Raw genomic sequence first — 17447 nt, forward strand, 5'->3', positions numbered from 1 at the left:
CGGTATCACATCCCAATCCAATTCCAATTCCTCCCGTAAACGGATAATGATTCCAATTCTAGTGTTTGTGTAAGCATTGGAATTTATCTAGGGAATCAATCGTGATTCCCATTCTAGTGTTTGGTACTGTCCAGACCAGAGCCGGAATGGAATCAAATTTTCAATATATATATGTATGTATCTATCTATATTACTAAAGCTACATAGTAGTGCAAATATCAGTAGCCTTTGAAATAGCCATTCAGTTTATGCTCCAGAGATTTCAGATAGAGAGTGAGAATACAATTGAATACATTGGCCCATGAATGTGCTGAAATAGGAGATTTAATAAAATTTCCCCTATATTCGACATACTCTATTACTCCATCATCTGATTAACCGTTAATACTTGCGGATTAAATAAATTTTACCCACAGCACCATCTGTTTAGGGGATATAATTATCAAAATCTTATGGACAAAAAAGATAAAAAAGAAAGAAATTTATTAAGCAGAGGTGATGTATACACTCCAAAATCAGCTGTGAATATGTAGCAATGAAGATCAAAAGAGAGAGAGAACAAAGCATTTTCATTGATTAGAGCTCAACTTTGATGGGTCCAATTTGGGTAATCCAGGGATAGGCGGGATCCTTAGAGATGATGGTGGTATCACCCTATGGGCCTTCTTAGGGCCAATAGGGTTGGTGGATTCAAATGAAGCGGAAGTAAGGGCAGTTCTCTCAGGGGAAGTGGTTAATTGACCGCTCAACATAGCATCGATTGAAGGGGACTCTTTGTGTAATTAAATGGCTTAAGGGAGGTCTCCCCATCCCTTTGAGATTTACACATTGATTTGATGAAATTTAAGATAAGTTGGGGGGTTTGGTGATCTCTTATTCTCACTAAAAGGTCTGCCAAAAGGGAAGCGAATTGAATGGCTTAAGGAAGCCTTGTGGTTTATGACTTTGGCCTCCTTGAAAGGCTCTAAGCCATGGCCATGAAAATTTGTCTTCTTCTTGTACAGTTTCTTTTATCCATCATTGCACTTGTAAACTTCTTGGTCGCATTTTTGTTCTCATTCATTTATAAAATCCTACCATTTCAAAAAATAATAATAAGAGGTAAATACAATATTCAATAATAAAACGTAATTTCTTTTCAAGAGGGGCTTCTTGTCTTTTTTGCTTACCCGAGGAAAAGTGTAAAGTCATGTCAAGGGACTCGTTTTGGTCAATGCCGGTTGCACAATATAAAATCTCCAAAAAGAAGCTCAAAAGAAAAGGACTTCTTTATTCAAGAATTTCTTATTCAAGAGGGGTTTCTTGTCTTTTGTGCTTACCCAAGGAACCCCGGGTAATTGTGTGCAAGTTAAGATCAAATATGTGAGAAATGATATTGCCACCTCCTGCTACTAGCTTTTGTAAAGGGCGGTGGCAAATATTTAAGGAAATTTGACACAGGAGGAACAAATAAATCACATAATATCACATGAGTCAAGTGTTTGTTGAAAATTACACAAGGGGGTCAAAACCCAGATAAAGAGGGCAGGCATGACAAAAATGCCCCTCTGCCATATAAACAGAAGCAGACAAATGATTTGACTTGAAAATCTGTTTTTCCCTCTTCCCTCTTCCCTCTTCTCTCTTCGTTCTTTCCTGTTTTGTTTCCTCCTCTCCTCCGGCGACGTCATTTTCGCCGGCGATCTCGACGGTGAGCGCGAACGTGCAGCATATACACGGTTAGGGTTCAAAAAATGTTAGTTATTTCCTCTCTCTCCCTCTCCTAACTGCCATGGCATTTTTTTTTTTTTTTGTTGACCTATGTAACCATGAACTTTTTGATGAGTAATCTTTGATTTGTAACCATTTTTCTGCTATTTTGTGCTTGGATTTGTGATAGGATTTCAATGGTTGAAATATAGATTTTTTGAACTGTGATGAGTGTCGGATTGAATCAATTGAAATGACTAAAGTTTCCAACACTTCTGCTTGTTTAGTGTTTGATGAAAGTTGTGACTTAGCAATATCTTATCTTCCACAAAATATAGACAATAAAACATGTCACCAAGTTTCCTTCTTGTTCCTTTTCATGATTTGTCTTTGGTGTGAACAGAATTTTGTCTAAGAGCTATTAATCTTACCTTAGAAAGTAGTTGTTATCACTAAACATAAATCTTAATTTAGAAACATTCTTTAACATGGGAACATTCAACTATACTATGAGGGAAACCACTCTTTAGGCACATTAGGTATGAAAACAAAACAACCATTAAAAAAAATGTGTAAAAGGGGAACATTCAACTATGCTACGAGGGCAACCACTCTTTAGGCCACATTAGGTATCAAAACAAAACAATCATTCAAAAAAAAAAGGTATCAAAACAGGTTCATATGTCTTCTACTTCTTCATCTCAAGTGCAAACATCGTCCGAATGACATCAATCTCTAATTAGTTGCATTTATGCTTTTGAACTTTCCATGAATAAAAGCTTTCTTAAGATCCATTTATTTTGAGCATCAAATTCTTCAAACTAACAAATAAAGATTAACATTAAGGAAATTGATGCTTTAACAATAGGGATTGAGTGTATATTTAGAAAAAAAATAAACCATTTGTGGCAAACACACCGTTCTTACAGTTGGGGTGCATGTTTCCAGATGGCATTCTTATACAATCACATATCTTTGTCCGTTGCCTTCACCCCCTTGTTATCTTTCATATTATTTTCTTTACTATCTGAAAGAAATAATTTCCAAAGATCTTATTTAAGACAATTCTGCTAGTGTGATATGATAATGCGCAAAGGGTGGTTGTGCTCCATAAGATATTGCTATTATTAGTAATTCAAAACTCATGCTATCCCATTTAGCTTTGGTGTTAAATGTGAAAGTGCCTGCGAAAACAAGACAGACATGAGTTTGATGAGTGTAGGGATTGAATTTTTCATGTTGTGATTTATTAGTGACATCCGAGATTCGGTCCCTGTTTTTTTTTTTTTTTAATATCCTCTCTATTGAGCATTGGCTAAAACAAATGGCCATGATTTGATCTTGCAACTCATATTAGAAGTCTCATATGACGATTTGAAAAGAGGAAAAGAGCAGATTCAATGTGTAGAAGAAACATCACGATTTGAAGTATGACGGTAATTCAAGTCATTTGAGATTCAGGAAGCCAAGTCTATGGTTCGCTTCTGTCAAAATAGGCAAAGAAAATATCCAGGTGGATCGTGGCAATGCTCCAATTGGATGAAGAATTTATTGTTGAGAGCTTAATTTTTGAGAACTCCAATTTCAGCCCCTTTGATTTCTGCACTCCATCATCAGTTGCACCTGCAATTCTATTGCCTAGAGCAATTCGAGATCTTTCTCATTCAATATCAGGCTTTCATTATACTACAGTTATCACCTCTATTGGCTTTGATACAAACCTTTTAGCCCTCTAACAATGATCGGGTCTTATTTAGCTCCAATTTCATCAAACTTTAAAACCCCACTCTCTCTCTCTCTCTCTCTCTCTGTTCGTTAAACATTGCCTATTTTTAGAACCTGTTAGAGGAGGATGAAGGAGCTGCATTAGCAAATTTTAGAGAATAAAAAAGGAAATAGATTTACAGCCATCATTCCCACCATTTTGTCCGAGCTTAAACCAGGCAAGAAAAAGCAAATGGGGAAAGAGGAGTGAGCAGCCTACCTCTGTTTATGCAGAAGATAAACCCATGAATCAGCTCCTGTTTTGCACAAGTTTCAAACTAGGATTCCCATTTATGTAGTTGAAAACCCCTGAGTTTGATGGGCCCTCCATGGTGACTTATTCTACCCCATTTTAGAGCCCATAATTCATTCTCTAATACCATGCACAGCTCCCCTCTATTGCCCTTGAGAAGCCCCCCTTAGGTACTAGTTATCCCATTTATGTACCTGAAAACCCCTGAGTTTGAACTTGAGGACCATCTTCTGGATTTGATGGGCCCTCTAAGGGTACTTCTTCTACCCCATTTGAGGGCCCATAATCCCTTCTCTAATACCATGCACAGCTCCCCTCTATTGCCCTTGAGAAGCCCCCCTTAGGTACCAGTAACCCTATTTATGTACCTGAAAACCCATGACTTTGAACTTGAGGACCATCTTCTGGATTTGACGGGCCCTCAAAGGGTACTTCTTCTACCCCATTTGAGGGCCCATAATCCCTTCTGTAATACCATGCACAGCTCCCCTCTATTGCCCATAAGAAGCCCCCCTTAGGTACTAGTAACCCCATTTTTGTACCTGAGAACCCATGACTTTGAACTTGAGGACCATCTTCTGGATTTGATGGGCCCTCCAAGGGTACTTCTTCTACCCCATTTGAGAACCCATAATCCCTTCTGTAATACCATGCACAGCTCCCCTCTATTGCCCATGAGAAGCCCCTCTTAGGTGCTAGTAACCCCATTTATGTAGCCGAAAACCCCTGAGTTTGAATTTGAGGACCATCTTCTGGATATTATGGGCCCTCCAAGGGTACTCCTTTTACCCCATTTGAGGGCCCATAATCCCTTATGTATTTAATTACGGGAAACCCTTTTTTGGTATACTGTAATTAGTGGTGTGCATATATTTATCTTTTTTTGTGTACTGTAATTCAAAAAATGTACTCGAATCCTAGTTTATATTGGGTTTGAGTCTATTTGGCAGGGAAGAATCCTAAAACAAAATATTCGATGTCTTCAAACAGAGTAAATTCCCCGAAGAGAAAGATCAGAACAGTACATGAAGAGTAGATGAAAGTCAAGTAAAAAGCAGGGGGACATAGTAATTGTTGAGAGCCCAAAAGTCATTATTCAACTCAAATTGACATTTAATTGTGTCCAATAATCAGCTCTCGACTCCTAATAGGTTATCAAAATCCAAAACAAATAGGGTGGGTGACAGATTGAGCGTCTAATCCAATTGCATTTTCGGCGCAAGTCAGGTGTAAACAGTGCACACAAACTCGCTCAGTTTATGATCATCCACACAACATTTTCTCATGAAAAAAATGCCTTCATTTTTTTATATAAAATGACAAGAGTATCCTTAATAGAGTTTTCCATATTATTATCTGACTTGGTGATTCTATTGGCAGACGCCGGGGTTAAATATCATAACAGAGTTTATAATCGGGTATTTATACCCAGGATACCCCGTCGCTAACATATCCTTCAAGGTTTATGTGAATATCAGTATGTCACAGGCTGTCACATTTTTGCAAGACTTCAAGCTTGGTCATTACATGAAGATTCCTCGAAGAACAATGTTCATGGCTCAGGTTTGTGTCTCTTCTCTTCCACCTTTCCTCTTTACCCAATTGAACAAATTAATAACCAAATATGTCATCCTAACAATATCTTTTTCTTTCTAATTAATGACAATGAAGATGAATGGAATGAAATTTTCAGGTGGTGGGTACCCTCATAGCAGCACTGGTGTACTTGGGAACTGCATGGTGGCTCTTGGAGACTATCCCAGACATTTGTGATACTGAATTATTGTCCTCAAACAGTCCATGGACTTGCCCAGGTGACCATGTATTCTACGATGCCTCCGTCATCTGGGATTTGATAGGGCCTCGCAGAATCTTTGGAGATCTCGGCACATACTCCGCCAGAAACTGGTTCTTCCTCGGCGGTGCAATTGCTCCTCTCCTTCTATGGCTTGCCCACAAGGCCTACGCTCACCATAAATGGATCCCTCTCATCAACATGCCTATCCTTATAGGTGCCAGAGGAAATATGCCGCCGGCCACAGCTGTTAACTACACTAGCTGGGTCATTCTTGGATTCCTTTCGGGCTTCGTTGTGTATCGGTACGGGCGAGACTGGTGGCAGAGGCATAATTATGTGCTTTCTGGTGCGCTCGATGCTGGTCTGGCCTTCATTGAAGTGTTGTTGTATCTGTGTTTGGGATTAGAGAATATTAGCCTCAACTGGTGGGGAAATGACTTGGATGGGTGCCCCTTGGCTTCTTGTCCTACTGCGAAAGGCATCGTAGTTGAAGGCTGCCCAATTTTCTGAAGGTGGAATGAGTTCTACCTTGCAAGCATTGTTAAAATAAGTTTTTCCCTGCTGCTAAGAAAATAGATCAATAACTGGAAAAGAAATTTGGTTGTGTATATATATATATATATATATATATATATATATATATAATCCATTTCAACTGAATCAATTCACTTTTCAGTGTAAATAACTGAACGAATACCGTTTACTTGAATTTTTTTTGATGAGTTTCAAATGCTCTAAATTTTAGTTATGAATTCGATTTCGTTTTTCATTTTGGAGAATGGAACAAATAACGAAACAAAACTTTCTGCCAAAAATCTGGACGAATACAGAGAGAATGGGCCAAAAAAATTTCATCATTTTGCAACATTTTTTTTGGGTTCTTCTTTTCCTTGTACCATATTTAGTGACCCTTTTTTGTTCGTTTGAAGGGCATTGATGTCCCAAATAAATGGAGCATTAGAATGTATCAAATCAAAATCCTTCATTTTTACACCTGTACGAAACCTATTTCTTTCCTAAAATACGAACTGAAATACAAAAAATCAATAATCATAGGTACGTGATTTTCGAAACGGCTAAAGCATTAGAATGTTTCTTTCAACTAAGCAAACGAAATCCCCACCAAAATGGAATTAACAACAAAACTCCATATACAAGTGTAAAAAGAATAGAGTTTGAACTCAACTACCTCCTTTTAGATGAGACTTTCAGCTTTTGTCTGAGCATCCAAAAGCACTTTTACCCTATTAAGGAATCGATCTTATCATGATTTTCAAAGACTTGGGGGTAATTTGGGGCTCTTTGAGACAAAGTCCTAACATTTTCAGCTACAACAAAAAAATAAATACCCGAAAAAGCACAAAAAACAAAGATCCCATTGCAACTCTGAGGATGAAAATAATAACTTGAGAGAATAACCACAATTAAATACAAATAAATCATATTTCCATCCAATACAAATAAGAATTCCCCCAAAACTTTCAGAACAAATATTTGATGATTTTCAAAGCCCTTTAGCATATTTCGCAATGAACCCAATGCCACAACCACCATCACTTGACAGAACTTGATTTTTAATTAGAAATACATAATTCTTAGTATGCTGAGATAGAAACAAACCCTCCTTCTGTGTCTCTACAGCCTGGTTTCTGTCCTATACATATGCGCCCAACAATTAGAAATAAATTTACCTCATCTTACCCCATTTTGCTTACAAATACACACAAAACTTCACTGGAAAGACCATCAACATCCATCCCATTTACACCATCCATGAGAACTTTACATAATTTACCCGAGGTGGATGAATAAATGTAAACCCGATGTGCGAAAGACACAAGTCTCTCAAGCTGTGAAGGTCTTCTTCATTTTTCACTCATATATCCCCCTTAAGAAAATCGCCACAGTCCCCGAACTCTCCGCGCAAGAATCTTTCACACAGCTGCAGCCGATAAGCGGGAATGTCACACTTGGTGAAAGTGAATGGATCCTTTGCATACAGATGCTCGATCGCTTTAAGCATGGACAAACCACAGTCGAACCTGCATAACAACGGTTGTATTAAGCGAATCAAATTCATACCCTAGAAAAAAAAATATTTAAATATACTGACCCATTGGCCTGTTGTGGGAAATTGTCCATCTGAGCATATTGAAAATGGTCTATATCACAACCCATTTCCTTGAAATACTCCTTCAACAACGCTACCTGCAAGTGGTTAACATTGAGAGGTTTAGAAAACATAAGTGTTATACGTATAGATTTATAACTAGGAAAACATTGAAGATGCTAAACCACTTACGGTCAATCCTGCTCGTTCCTGGAACTCCATTCCTTTACACGAATTGCATTCGTGGAAGATTTTGGTCACCATATCGACAATGAGAAGAACCCAGTGGCTGTCTTCACATAATGATAATAATACCATTTTTACTGCTTCGAGCTAGTGGTCTATAAGTCTACCGTGCAGAGCGTCCTTCGTCGTCTTCCACTTTTCTACCCTCTGCTCGTCAGTCACTTCGCTCCTGCAAGTGGTTAACATTGAGAGGTTTAGAAAACATAAGTGTTATACGTATAGATTTATAACTAGGAAAACATTGAAGATGCTAAACCACTTACGGTCAATCCTGCTCGTTCCTGGAACTCCATTCCTTTACACGAATTGCATTCGTGGAAGATTTTGGTCACCATATCGACAATGAGAAGAACCCAGTGGCTGTCTTCACATAATGATAATAATACCATTTTTACTGCTTCGAGCTAGTGGTCTATAAGTCTACCGTGCAGAGCGTCCTTCGTCGTCTTCCACTTTTCTACCCTCTGCTCGTCAGTCACTTCGCTCCCCACTGCAGTAAGAGTTTCCTATAAAAAAAAAGGAATTCGATGGGATACTACATATATAATCTTATGTAAACTGAAATGTGGGATGATAGAAATTACACTTGCATATTCAAAAAATCTATATTTCAACCATTGAAATCCTATCACAAATCCAAGCACAAAATAGCAGAAAAATTGTTACAAATCAAAAATTACCCATCAAAAAGTTCATGGTTACATAGGTCAACAAAAATAAAAAAAACATGCCATGACAGTTATGAGAGGGAGAGAGGGGAAATAACTAACATTTTTTTAACCCTAACCGTGTATATGCTACACGTTCGCGCTCACCGTCGAGATCGCCGGTGAAAATGACGTCGCCGGAGAAGAGGAGGAAACAAAACAGGGAAGAACGAAGAGAGAAGAGGGAAGAGGGAAAAACAGATTTTCAAGTCAAATCATTTGTCTGCTTCTGTTTATATGGCAGAGGGGCATTTTCGTCATGCCTACCCTCTTTATCTGGGTTTTGACCCCCTGTGATATTATGTGATTTATTTGTCCCCCATGTGTCAAATTTCCAATATTTAATACAACAAACACGTTGAATGGAAGAAAAAGAAAGTTACTTGACCAATGAAAAGCTTCCAACAAAAAACAGAGACGTTGGAAACAAAGGAGGTGGCAATACTAACTCACTTAGCAGCGTTTGTTTTTTTCCCCACCCCACCAAGCCTCCTATCGTCTCTTTTTTTTTTACTTTCCCCTCATAACCCACAGTTTCTCGACGTGGAACAAACTTTTCTTCTCAGCCTTTCGTGTTCACATTCCCAAGTTAAAATCATAACAGAATAATAAACGGAATCGATTGGAAAGAAACAAGAAAAGAGAGGGCGCGATGTCGTAATAGGTCTCAGCCGGCCTGGACTGATTGTGCATCACCAGAGTTGTGTGGAAATAACATAAACAAAGAAAAAAAAATAACACACAGTATCTCAATCATCATCATTTTGGAAATAACATAACAAAAGCAAGACCACTACATCTCATCCACCATTTCATCTACGATGAACTTGAAAAACTAAACTTAAAAAAGAGAGAAAAAGAAAAATTGTGTCATCCGAAACCTTCTCTTCCACCGTCAGAGCATCGCCAACTGCTGTAACAAAGGCCCTTGCAATGGGGGATATTTTTTCACCACGGTTTTGGTTGGGGATGGGATTAGCGTTGGGGTTTTCTACGGGGTTCTCCACGATAATAGTAGGGTTGGGGTTGGTAGCGATGGTGTTGGGATTAGGGTTTGATGTGATGTTGGTGTTGGGATTTGATGGGATGGTTGGGTTGGGAGCTGCAGAGCTGGGGTTAGGGCTCATTTCCAACGATGAAGGGTTTTCAGCAAAGCTGGGGTTAGGGCTCATTTCCAACGATGAAAGGTTTTCAGGGTTGTAAAAAATAGAAAATTTTATAAATATTTTTCCTTTCCAAACTTCTCTTGAAAAATTCAAAACAGGGATTTGCTAGCATCCATCGCGGATGGTCTGCATGTCAGACAAGCCACATAGGCTCCAGACCATCTGTAAGCCCAATGGTTTCCACCTTGGCATTCCCATCTTATGTTGATGATTCCAATATACAAGTGATTTATGATTACTAATGTGTTTGATTGTCTAAGTTGTAGATCACATTGGTGCTAAGACAAGATTGCTTGGATTGAGGCCAAAGAAGCTCGCATTGAACCGCTTATGAAGGCCAAAGACATCGGATATCCAAGACAATTGAAGACTTGAAGAATCCATTGAAGATCAAAATCATATTAGAATGTATAAGATCTAATCTTAGTTTTTAGATCTTAAGAGGCATAATTAAGTAAATAAACACACACCCTAAATGTATAAAAGATTGTCCTTGTGGTGTTCCAACACTTTGGAACCCTCATAACAATCCCAAGATGGCGTAAAGTTGGAAGCCCAAAAACAGAAGTGAAAATCTGCTCAACATAGGCTTCTCGGAACTCCGAGAGAATTCTCGCAGCTCCGAGCTTGGAACTCCGAGAGATTCCTCGGAACTCCGAGAAATGGTCCAGTAGACATTTTCCAACTTCTGTTTGTATTCCCGGAACTCCGAGAATTTTTCTCGGAACTCCGAGAACACTATAACGGTCGGATTTTTAGCCGTTGGGAATTTTTCAGGAATTACAACAATGCCACTGAACGGTCATATTTTGATTTTCATATAAATATGGGTATTCCTAACATACCAAAGATGAATCCTAACACTTTTAAACTTTACTTGAACATTCAAAGAGTGAATCAAAGCTTATTTATGCCTCTCATCTTCTAAGATTAGGATTTGGATCATAGGCTAAATTTGTATATCTTCTACTTCTTGTAAACCCTTGTGAGAGATTTTTTTGTTCTTTCTTTCTTATTCAAAAGAACTTGTATTGGGCGAGTGTTCAGAGAAGCGTAGCCCACTCTCCGTGGTGAAGATCACCACTAAGGTTAAAGGTGGTTGGAATTGTAATCGGCATTGATCTTCGCCGAAATTAAGAAGATCACTAGTGAAAGCCATCAACGGGTTTGGTTGGTGGAGTGGAGTAGGCCTCGCGTTTTGAGGACCGAACCACTTTAAATCTCGGGTGCACTCTCTCTTAAACTCTTGCTCTTTATTTGCATTTGCACCTTTAGATTTAACTTGTGTGCTTAAATTTCATCTTGATCTCTTAATCTTCTAAATTTTGGTTTGAGTTTTAAAAATGTTAAAACTTGTTAGCAACCTAAATTTCACCTCCTCATTAGTTACCAATTCGGGACCACCCTTGGATTTTCACCATCCTCGATGGACGCTAGCAAGAGAGATAATAGCTAGACGACGTATTCGTTTAATTCATCTTTACGTCAGCACATATGATCATGAGTAGGAAAATGCAACCTCCACCTTTTTCCATCACTCAGTAGCCTTTTCTGAAAAAACCGTGAGTCATCACTTGAAACGGTACAAAAATGTGTCGACACGCCTACATTAAGTCTGAGTGTCTGAAGGAGTGTCGACACGTGTGGACACGGGTGTGTTGGACACGAAACACCATGTGTCAGTAATAAATTCGTGTCGGCTAAATCATAGATGAAAACATGATCAAAACATCTTCAAAACGTAGATCTACAAACCCATAGCAAGGGAGGAAGGCAAAGTAATTTACTCTAAAAAGGGGGCACATTGAGAAGAACAAAAACATCTTTTTATACATTGCTCAGACCCGTAATGACATTCATAATTAATACCGTGTCGAATAAGAAATAGCTGCATATGATTTTTAATAAAAGCACCATAATTCCCAAAAATTGACAGAACTATTCATAAGATTGGCAATACTTGTTAACAAGACTATAAATTACTTAGAAAAATGCATATAGTAATAGTTAACAAGACTAGAAATTACTTAGAAAGAATCTGATTGATATAAGCGTAACATATTTGACATTAATGAACAAAAGAATCTGATTGATTTGTAATATTGTTTATTAGAGCCTTAGAGATTCTAGATTATAATGAAGAAATCCATATTCTCCATCCAAACATAAAAGATAAAGGGAAGTACATATATACCTGCTTATTTTTTTCCTATATCACCTGTTCCATGTGTGTGTGTATACCTGCAAAACACAAATGGGTATTAAAAGAGCAATATATAAGTATATAATCAAAAGATAAAGAAAGGAGTTCCTACCATTATGAAGAAAAAGGATGATAGCAAAAGCTTACCAATCTATTCCACCCTTGTCTCTAAGAGGAGGTGGTCGGCAATTCAGGCAATGGCAACAACAAAAGATGAATCGTAGGCCGTCGTCTTGTATATGAGCGGAAGTCGGCATTGAAAGAAATGACATGGATAGGTCCATCATTACTGTATGAACAATAAGAAATAGCCTTAGCCCCCTAATATCACCAAACTGGATCAAAAATCAAAGAAAACAAACTGGACTACCAAAACATGGATCAATTAAAAAAAACTAAACCAGAAGTTATATTCTTTAGAAAAAAAAAAAAAGGGAACTAAAATTAAAGGAAAAAATGATTATTTCAAGAAGCATTAGCCTCTAACCTCACCAAGCTAGATAAAAAATGCCTAAGAAAGCTACATCTGAACAATCATATATCAATAAAAAACAAAGACAGGAGGAGGAATAGATATTCTTTAGAACATGATAAAACGAAGTAAAAATAAAGGGAAAAAACGAGTATTTCAAGAAGAAATGGCCTTAGCCTCTAATCTCATCAAGCTAGATCAAAAATATAGAAGACAAAGCATCTTATCAGAAAACATTTAAGGCTAGATCTGAAAAATCATAGATCACCGACCCCAACTAGTTGGGGACAAAGGCTTTGTTGAGTTGAGTTGAGTTGAGTTGAAAAAACATAGATCGATGAAAAATAAAAAACAAAAGTGATGAATAGGTATGCTTTAGATCGATGAAAAATCAAAAACAAAAACTTTCTTTGATTATTTTTTTAGGGTTTTTTGCAGATGAAGTCTTCAATTTCACTTTATTTGCAAAAAAGAGTCTTCAAATTTGACAATTTGCAGATAAAGTCGTTGAGTAAACTTTGCAAATCAGCTCATACCATCAATTTGTGACCAAAATACCCAAGACAGATTTTTTTGGACTCATTTTTAAAAGGACCAAAATGTCCTTGTCCGTGAAAAGATATAAAAAAATCTCATAAAAAGACCAAAATACCACTGTGTTGCCACCAATGGAGCTCACCCGCTCAACTACATGTCACGTTTGCACTCACCCTTTTACAATAGGGTGTTTCAGCTGAACATTTACTAGTAAACGAAATGAAAAGAGAGAAGCAATTTGAGAATGAAAAGAGAGCATTTCACACAAACCTCTGTTTTAAGACTCTTAACAATCACACCCTCCCAATAAGAACAATTCTCCAGTATATTTTAGACAACAACCAGATAATGAATCAAAGAAAATTTTGCTTCAATTTGAAAATAAGGCTTGAGAGAAATAGCTAAAGTGAGTTGGCTCAACGCAAGCATTGTAACTTGATAATACGGTCATAATGAATATCCATTTGATCATTACCCATCTCACTTGTATCATTGTTAGCATTGTCATAAGGATTCACCATAAGAAATTTTAAAGCAAAAGAGCTAATTGAAATGACGAGGGTGAGCCTCCCTGATGTAGTTACGTGGCATTATTTCAACATCCTTAAACCCTAAACATTAACACCATTATGACTAATTTTCATGCTCCCAAGCATCCAGTGGTAATCATACCATAGTTATCTTCCTATCAAACATTCACTCAAGTGTTTTGATGAGGTCAGTGCCACTCCAAATAAAATCGTAGTTGCAATCAAAAGAAATTGACAATCAGGTTTTTAAGGTCAGACTTTAGTCTACTACCACATTCCAAAGGAAATTAGTAGAAAATTGTTGACATCAAAACCAAATTATAAAATCAAATCACTGATTACTATAACATCCAAGAAGAAGTCAGTATGGTCAATGAGATCAAAATGAGATCAAGATTCTGATTACTGGCACCGCTCACAAGAAATTAATAAAAGTCTAAGTGAGATTGAAACAGAACTCGGAATTCAAAACACTGATTCTCCACACACCTCAGAGGAAATTAGCAAAGAAATTGTTGAGATCAAAATCAGGTCATGAAATTGAACCATTAATTACCGTCTTACCTCACAGAAAGTTAATAGAAAGATTATTGAAATTAAAGCCAAATTAGAAAATCTAGCCATTGATTCTCACCACATCATAAAGGAAATCAATATCATGCATGAAATAAAAGTAAGAGGGTTCATGGATTCAAACTTCTGATTGCTACCACTTCTCGGAAATCATTGAGACCAAAACAAGGTTTGCAAAATCAAACACCAGCTCATTACAATGATAACAGAGATCAAGCAAATCAATCCATGGGAAAAGAAGTAATATTTGTAAAAACCCATAAAGAAGCTTTCGACCCATCTAAGAAAAGAAATTCAGAGATCAAGCAAATATAACCAACACATTCAACATTCTACACAATAAATCAACAACAATGAAAATTGCCTGACAATGACGATTATCTGGATCCAAAGAGATGGAGTCAGATCTTGATTTAAACCAGCCGAAGTTAGAATAGCGATGACCAAATTTCAGGAGATGAGTTGAATCTATACTAGGGAGAATCGGATCTAAAATTCTGAAGCAACAGGGATGAAACTACGTCAGATCTAAAATTTATAAGGTTTTTTATGATGATAAACCAAGGTAATGGAGAGATCAATTAGATCCAAGAAGAAATGGCTGAGTTTAGGGCTTAGATCTATGGCTTAACAAGAAGAAAATTGATGATCGGATGACAAAATACTCACCGGAGAAAATGAATTGCAGAGATCTCTCTTTCTCTTTTGATCTTCTCACAAATCTCTCTCTATTACTCTCTCTAATCGTTTGATCCCTTCTCTTTCACTCTCTGATCTAAAAAGAAGCAAAACCTACAAGAAAATGGAAAGGTAATCTCTCTCTCAACAGCTTTCTTCTCTCAGCACTCCCCTTTCTTCTACGTTTGAAACCCTAAAAATCCAGCTTTCTTCTCTCAGAAACCCTAAAAATCTACTCTCCTCTCTCAAAAGCCCTTATTCTTCTTATAAAGAGAAATGATTAAATTTTTTACTCCCCCTTTCCCTCGAGACAACCCTTATCCAAGATATTTTAATTCATTTCATAAACAAGACTACAAGAGAGTGGTCTAGGCAAGGAGAGGGGTAGGCAAGCATAAAAAATCAGAAGCTCTTTTTCTCTCTTGGGCAACCTATTTTAGGATAAATCACTCCCCTAATACATTTAAAAAGGAAAATGGTATTTGCACCATAATGTTTTGATAATAGCCCAAACTCAGCTTGTCTTATCTGAAATTCTTTACCCAAATTCCTTGAAAATTTTCAGGGATCTCTTCGAGGTCAGTAATAATCTCTTGAGAAGTTTGCACTTATTAATGATCGCTATAGGTTAACAAAATTCCGATTTCCTTTGCATTTGGGCTTGGCTTATTTTTAAAAGGACCAAAATGTCCTTGTACATGAAAAGACAAAAAAAAAATCTCATAAAAAGACCAAAAGACCACTGTGTTGCCGCTGGGGGTGCAAGTTTGGCCCTGTTAGCCTTGAGCCCGAACAGGGTCAGGGTTGGATTTTCCAACCCTGAGGGCGGGTCAGGGTTCATTTTTTTAGACCCTGACTCAGGTAGGGTCGGGTTCTAGGTTAATGCCTCAGGTACCCTGACCCGGCTCAACCCTAAGTTTTCTATTATAGAATTGAACCATCCGTGCATGTTTCTTTTGCTAATGTTTTCTATTATCGTGGATTGATGTTTCTCTAGAGTATTATTATTAATTGTCTTTGTTGCCCGTCATGTTGTTGAATTCATATTGTCTTATTTTGTTCCATTTCTCTGTTTATTGATCATTTTGTTCCATATGATAAGTGGTTGCTTTATTTTTGGCACTCTTAACAGGTATTTGCACTAGGGTCAATTAGGGCCAGCCCGGCCCAATCAGGGCAACACAATACCCTGTAGGGCGGGTAATGGGTTGAGGTTTTTCGGCCCTGACTCAGGGTCAGGGCGGGTCGGCCAAAACCCTAGCCCAACCTGACCCTGCTGTTGCAGCCCTAGTTGTCGCCAATGGACTCACCGGCTCAACTACATGTCACGTTTGCACTCACCCTATTATAACAGGGTGTTTCAACTTTCAACTTAACATTTACTAGTAAAAGAAACATTCCGCCGAGGGTATTAGGGGAATGATAATTCCACTCCTTTATTTGTTTCTGCCTGGAGAATGACTTTATTGTCAGGAAAAGACAAACAAAAGGGGTGAAATACAGTAATTTTTAGGAAAAAGCAATCAAAAGGGTGTGGAATTGTATGAAATGTGGTGGAAATTCCTAGATGGGCCCAATAGGCTTCAGATTTATATATCTATCTATTATAAAGGGCGTGGAAATATCACAATCAGCCATTCAAAGTGGGTGGAAATATCATTTCCCTTAATAACAAAAATATAAGCCATTAAAAAAATAAATATCATTGTTAAGAATGAATCCTAATGATCAACATTGGGCAGCATAGGGGTCAGATTACTATAATCTAAACCGTCGATTCAGGGAAATATCCAACTGCCTTGTGTCCAATGAATTAATCAATCCGGTCCGTTGATCTGGGATCTGCCGCCATGACGACAATCCATTGCCACATTTTCCACCATGATCAAACTATCACAGCCCTCGATTTAAATTCGTCTTTTTAGAATTTTGCCAAGGAGAGCTTAATTGTTGATTTTTGCTCCCTTGATCTAACGGGCGAGATCTTATTCCAGCACGTTAACTAGTGGTGGTAACCAACAAATCAATGGATAAGATCGTTCTCAGCCAAATTAGTTTGAAATGAAGCCAGAGTCTGAGACATCAAAACCATAGAAAGTTAGAAACTCAGCTTAAATCTCAATGGTGGGTGCAATATAAATCATAGAAATCTAATCCAACGGTTCAGATCATTTGCCTCTAGTGATTTTCAACAACCCATTTTGGTAAATAGCACCATGCAATGCAGTGTAAAAGAGTAGGGGAGCAAAACATGAACAAAGGCAGAACAAGCCGTTGTTGTGATGGCAGAAGAATTCCCCTGTTTTGGATTCATTTCTTGTTATTTTTGGTCATGAATTTTACTTCAATGGGTCGAATAATGGAGCCGGTGGTCGATTATTCTAACCATCTAAGCAATTGTATGGTTTTTTCAGTCTTTTTCCAGGGGCTAATCCTAACCCACCGATATATTTGGTGCAAATGGAAGGCTTAGATAGTTCAAAGATGGAGGGAATAGAAACCTCCATATATCGGAGGTTAGGATCATCTTATGGAGAAGATTTTATGAGTCACGGTCTATCTATGGCATGGGACCAACTAATGAATGGCTTAGACCATCCAAGACAATGTAAGCTGTGATCGAACCTCATATTCTGTTCTTAAGTTTCCTTCTGTTCAGTCTGGAGTTTATTCCTCCATGTCTTAACATACAACATCCAAAGCATTTTCATCGCAAAGACT

General features: G+C 37.7%; 1 protein-coding gene and 1 pseudogene across 1 annotated transcript; one reads left to right on the forward strand and one right to left on the reverse strand.

Annotated features, from left to right (window-relative positions):
• The first annotated feature begins 3215 nt into the window (after window positions 1–3215).
• Window positions 3216–6014, forward strand: LOC143864459 (oligopeptide transporter 7 pseudogene; annotated as a pseudogene).
• An 846-nt stretch (window positions 6015–6860) lies between these two features.
• LOC143864256 (ubiquitin-like-specific protease 1A) lies at window positions 6861–14970 on the reverse strand. The gene is made up of 7 exons (XM_077375161.1): window positions 14718–14970; window positions 12084–12225; window positions 11928–11974; window positions 8124–8366; window positions 7807–8029; window positions 7618–7712; window positions 6861–7546 (listed from the first exon to the last, which is right to left on the reverse strand). Exons 5-7 carry the CDS (start codon window positions 7930–7932, stop codon window positions 7381–7383), a joined length of 387 nt encoding a protein of 128 aa, XP_077231276.1. The 5' UTR covers window positions 7933–8029; window positions 8124–8366; window positions 11928–11974; window positions 12084–12225; window positions 14718–14970; the 3' UTR covers window positions 6861–7380.
• Window positions 14971–17447: the final 2477 nt, after the last annotated feature.

The sequence above is a fragment of the Tasmannia lanceolata genome, unplaced genomic scaffold (assembly GCF_043159265.1).
Source record: "Tasmannia lanceolata isolate RefF3 unplaced genomic scaffold, GAP_Taslan_0.1 ptg000048l, whole genome shotgun sequence".
NCBI classification, from domain to species: domain Eukaryota; kingdom Viridiplantae; phylum Streptophyta; class Magnoliopsida; order Canellales; family Winteraceae; genus Tasmannia; species Tasmannia lanceolata.

What these genes read in the sequence shown, in the direction of transcription:
- LOC143864256 (XM_077375161.1), bottom strand. Translation starts at nt 7,932, where the DNA reads ATGGTATTATTATCATTATGTGAAGACAGCCACTGGGTTCTTCTCATT. An exon ending in AGGAACGAGCAGGATTGACC is followed by an intron (nt 7,713 to 7,806) that starts GTAAGTGGTTTA and finishes AACCACTTGCAG; the next exon opens with GTAGCGTTGTTGAAGGAGTA. An exon ending in TTCCCACAACAGGCCAATGG is followed by an intron (nt 7,547 to 7,617) that starts GTCAGTATATTT and finishes GTTGTTATGCAG; the next exon opens with GTTCGACTGTGGTTTGTCCA.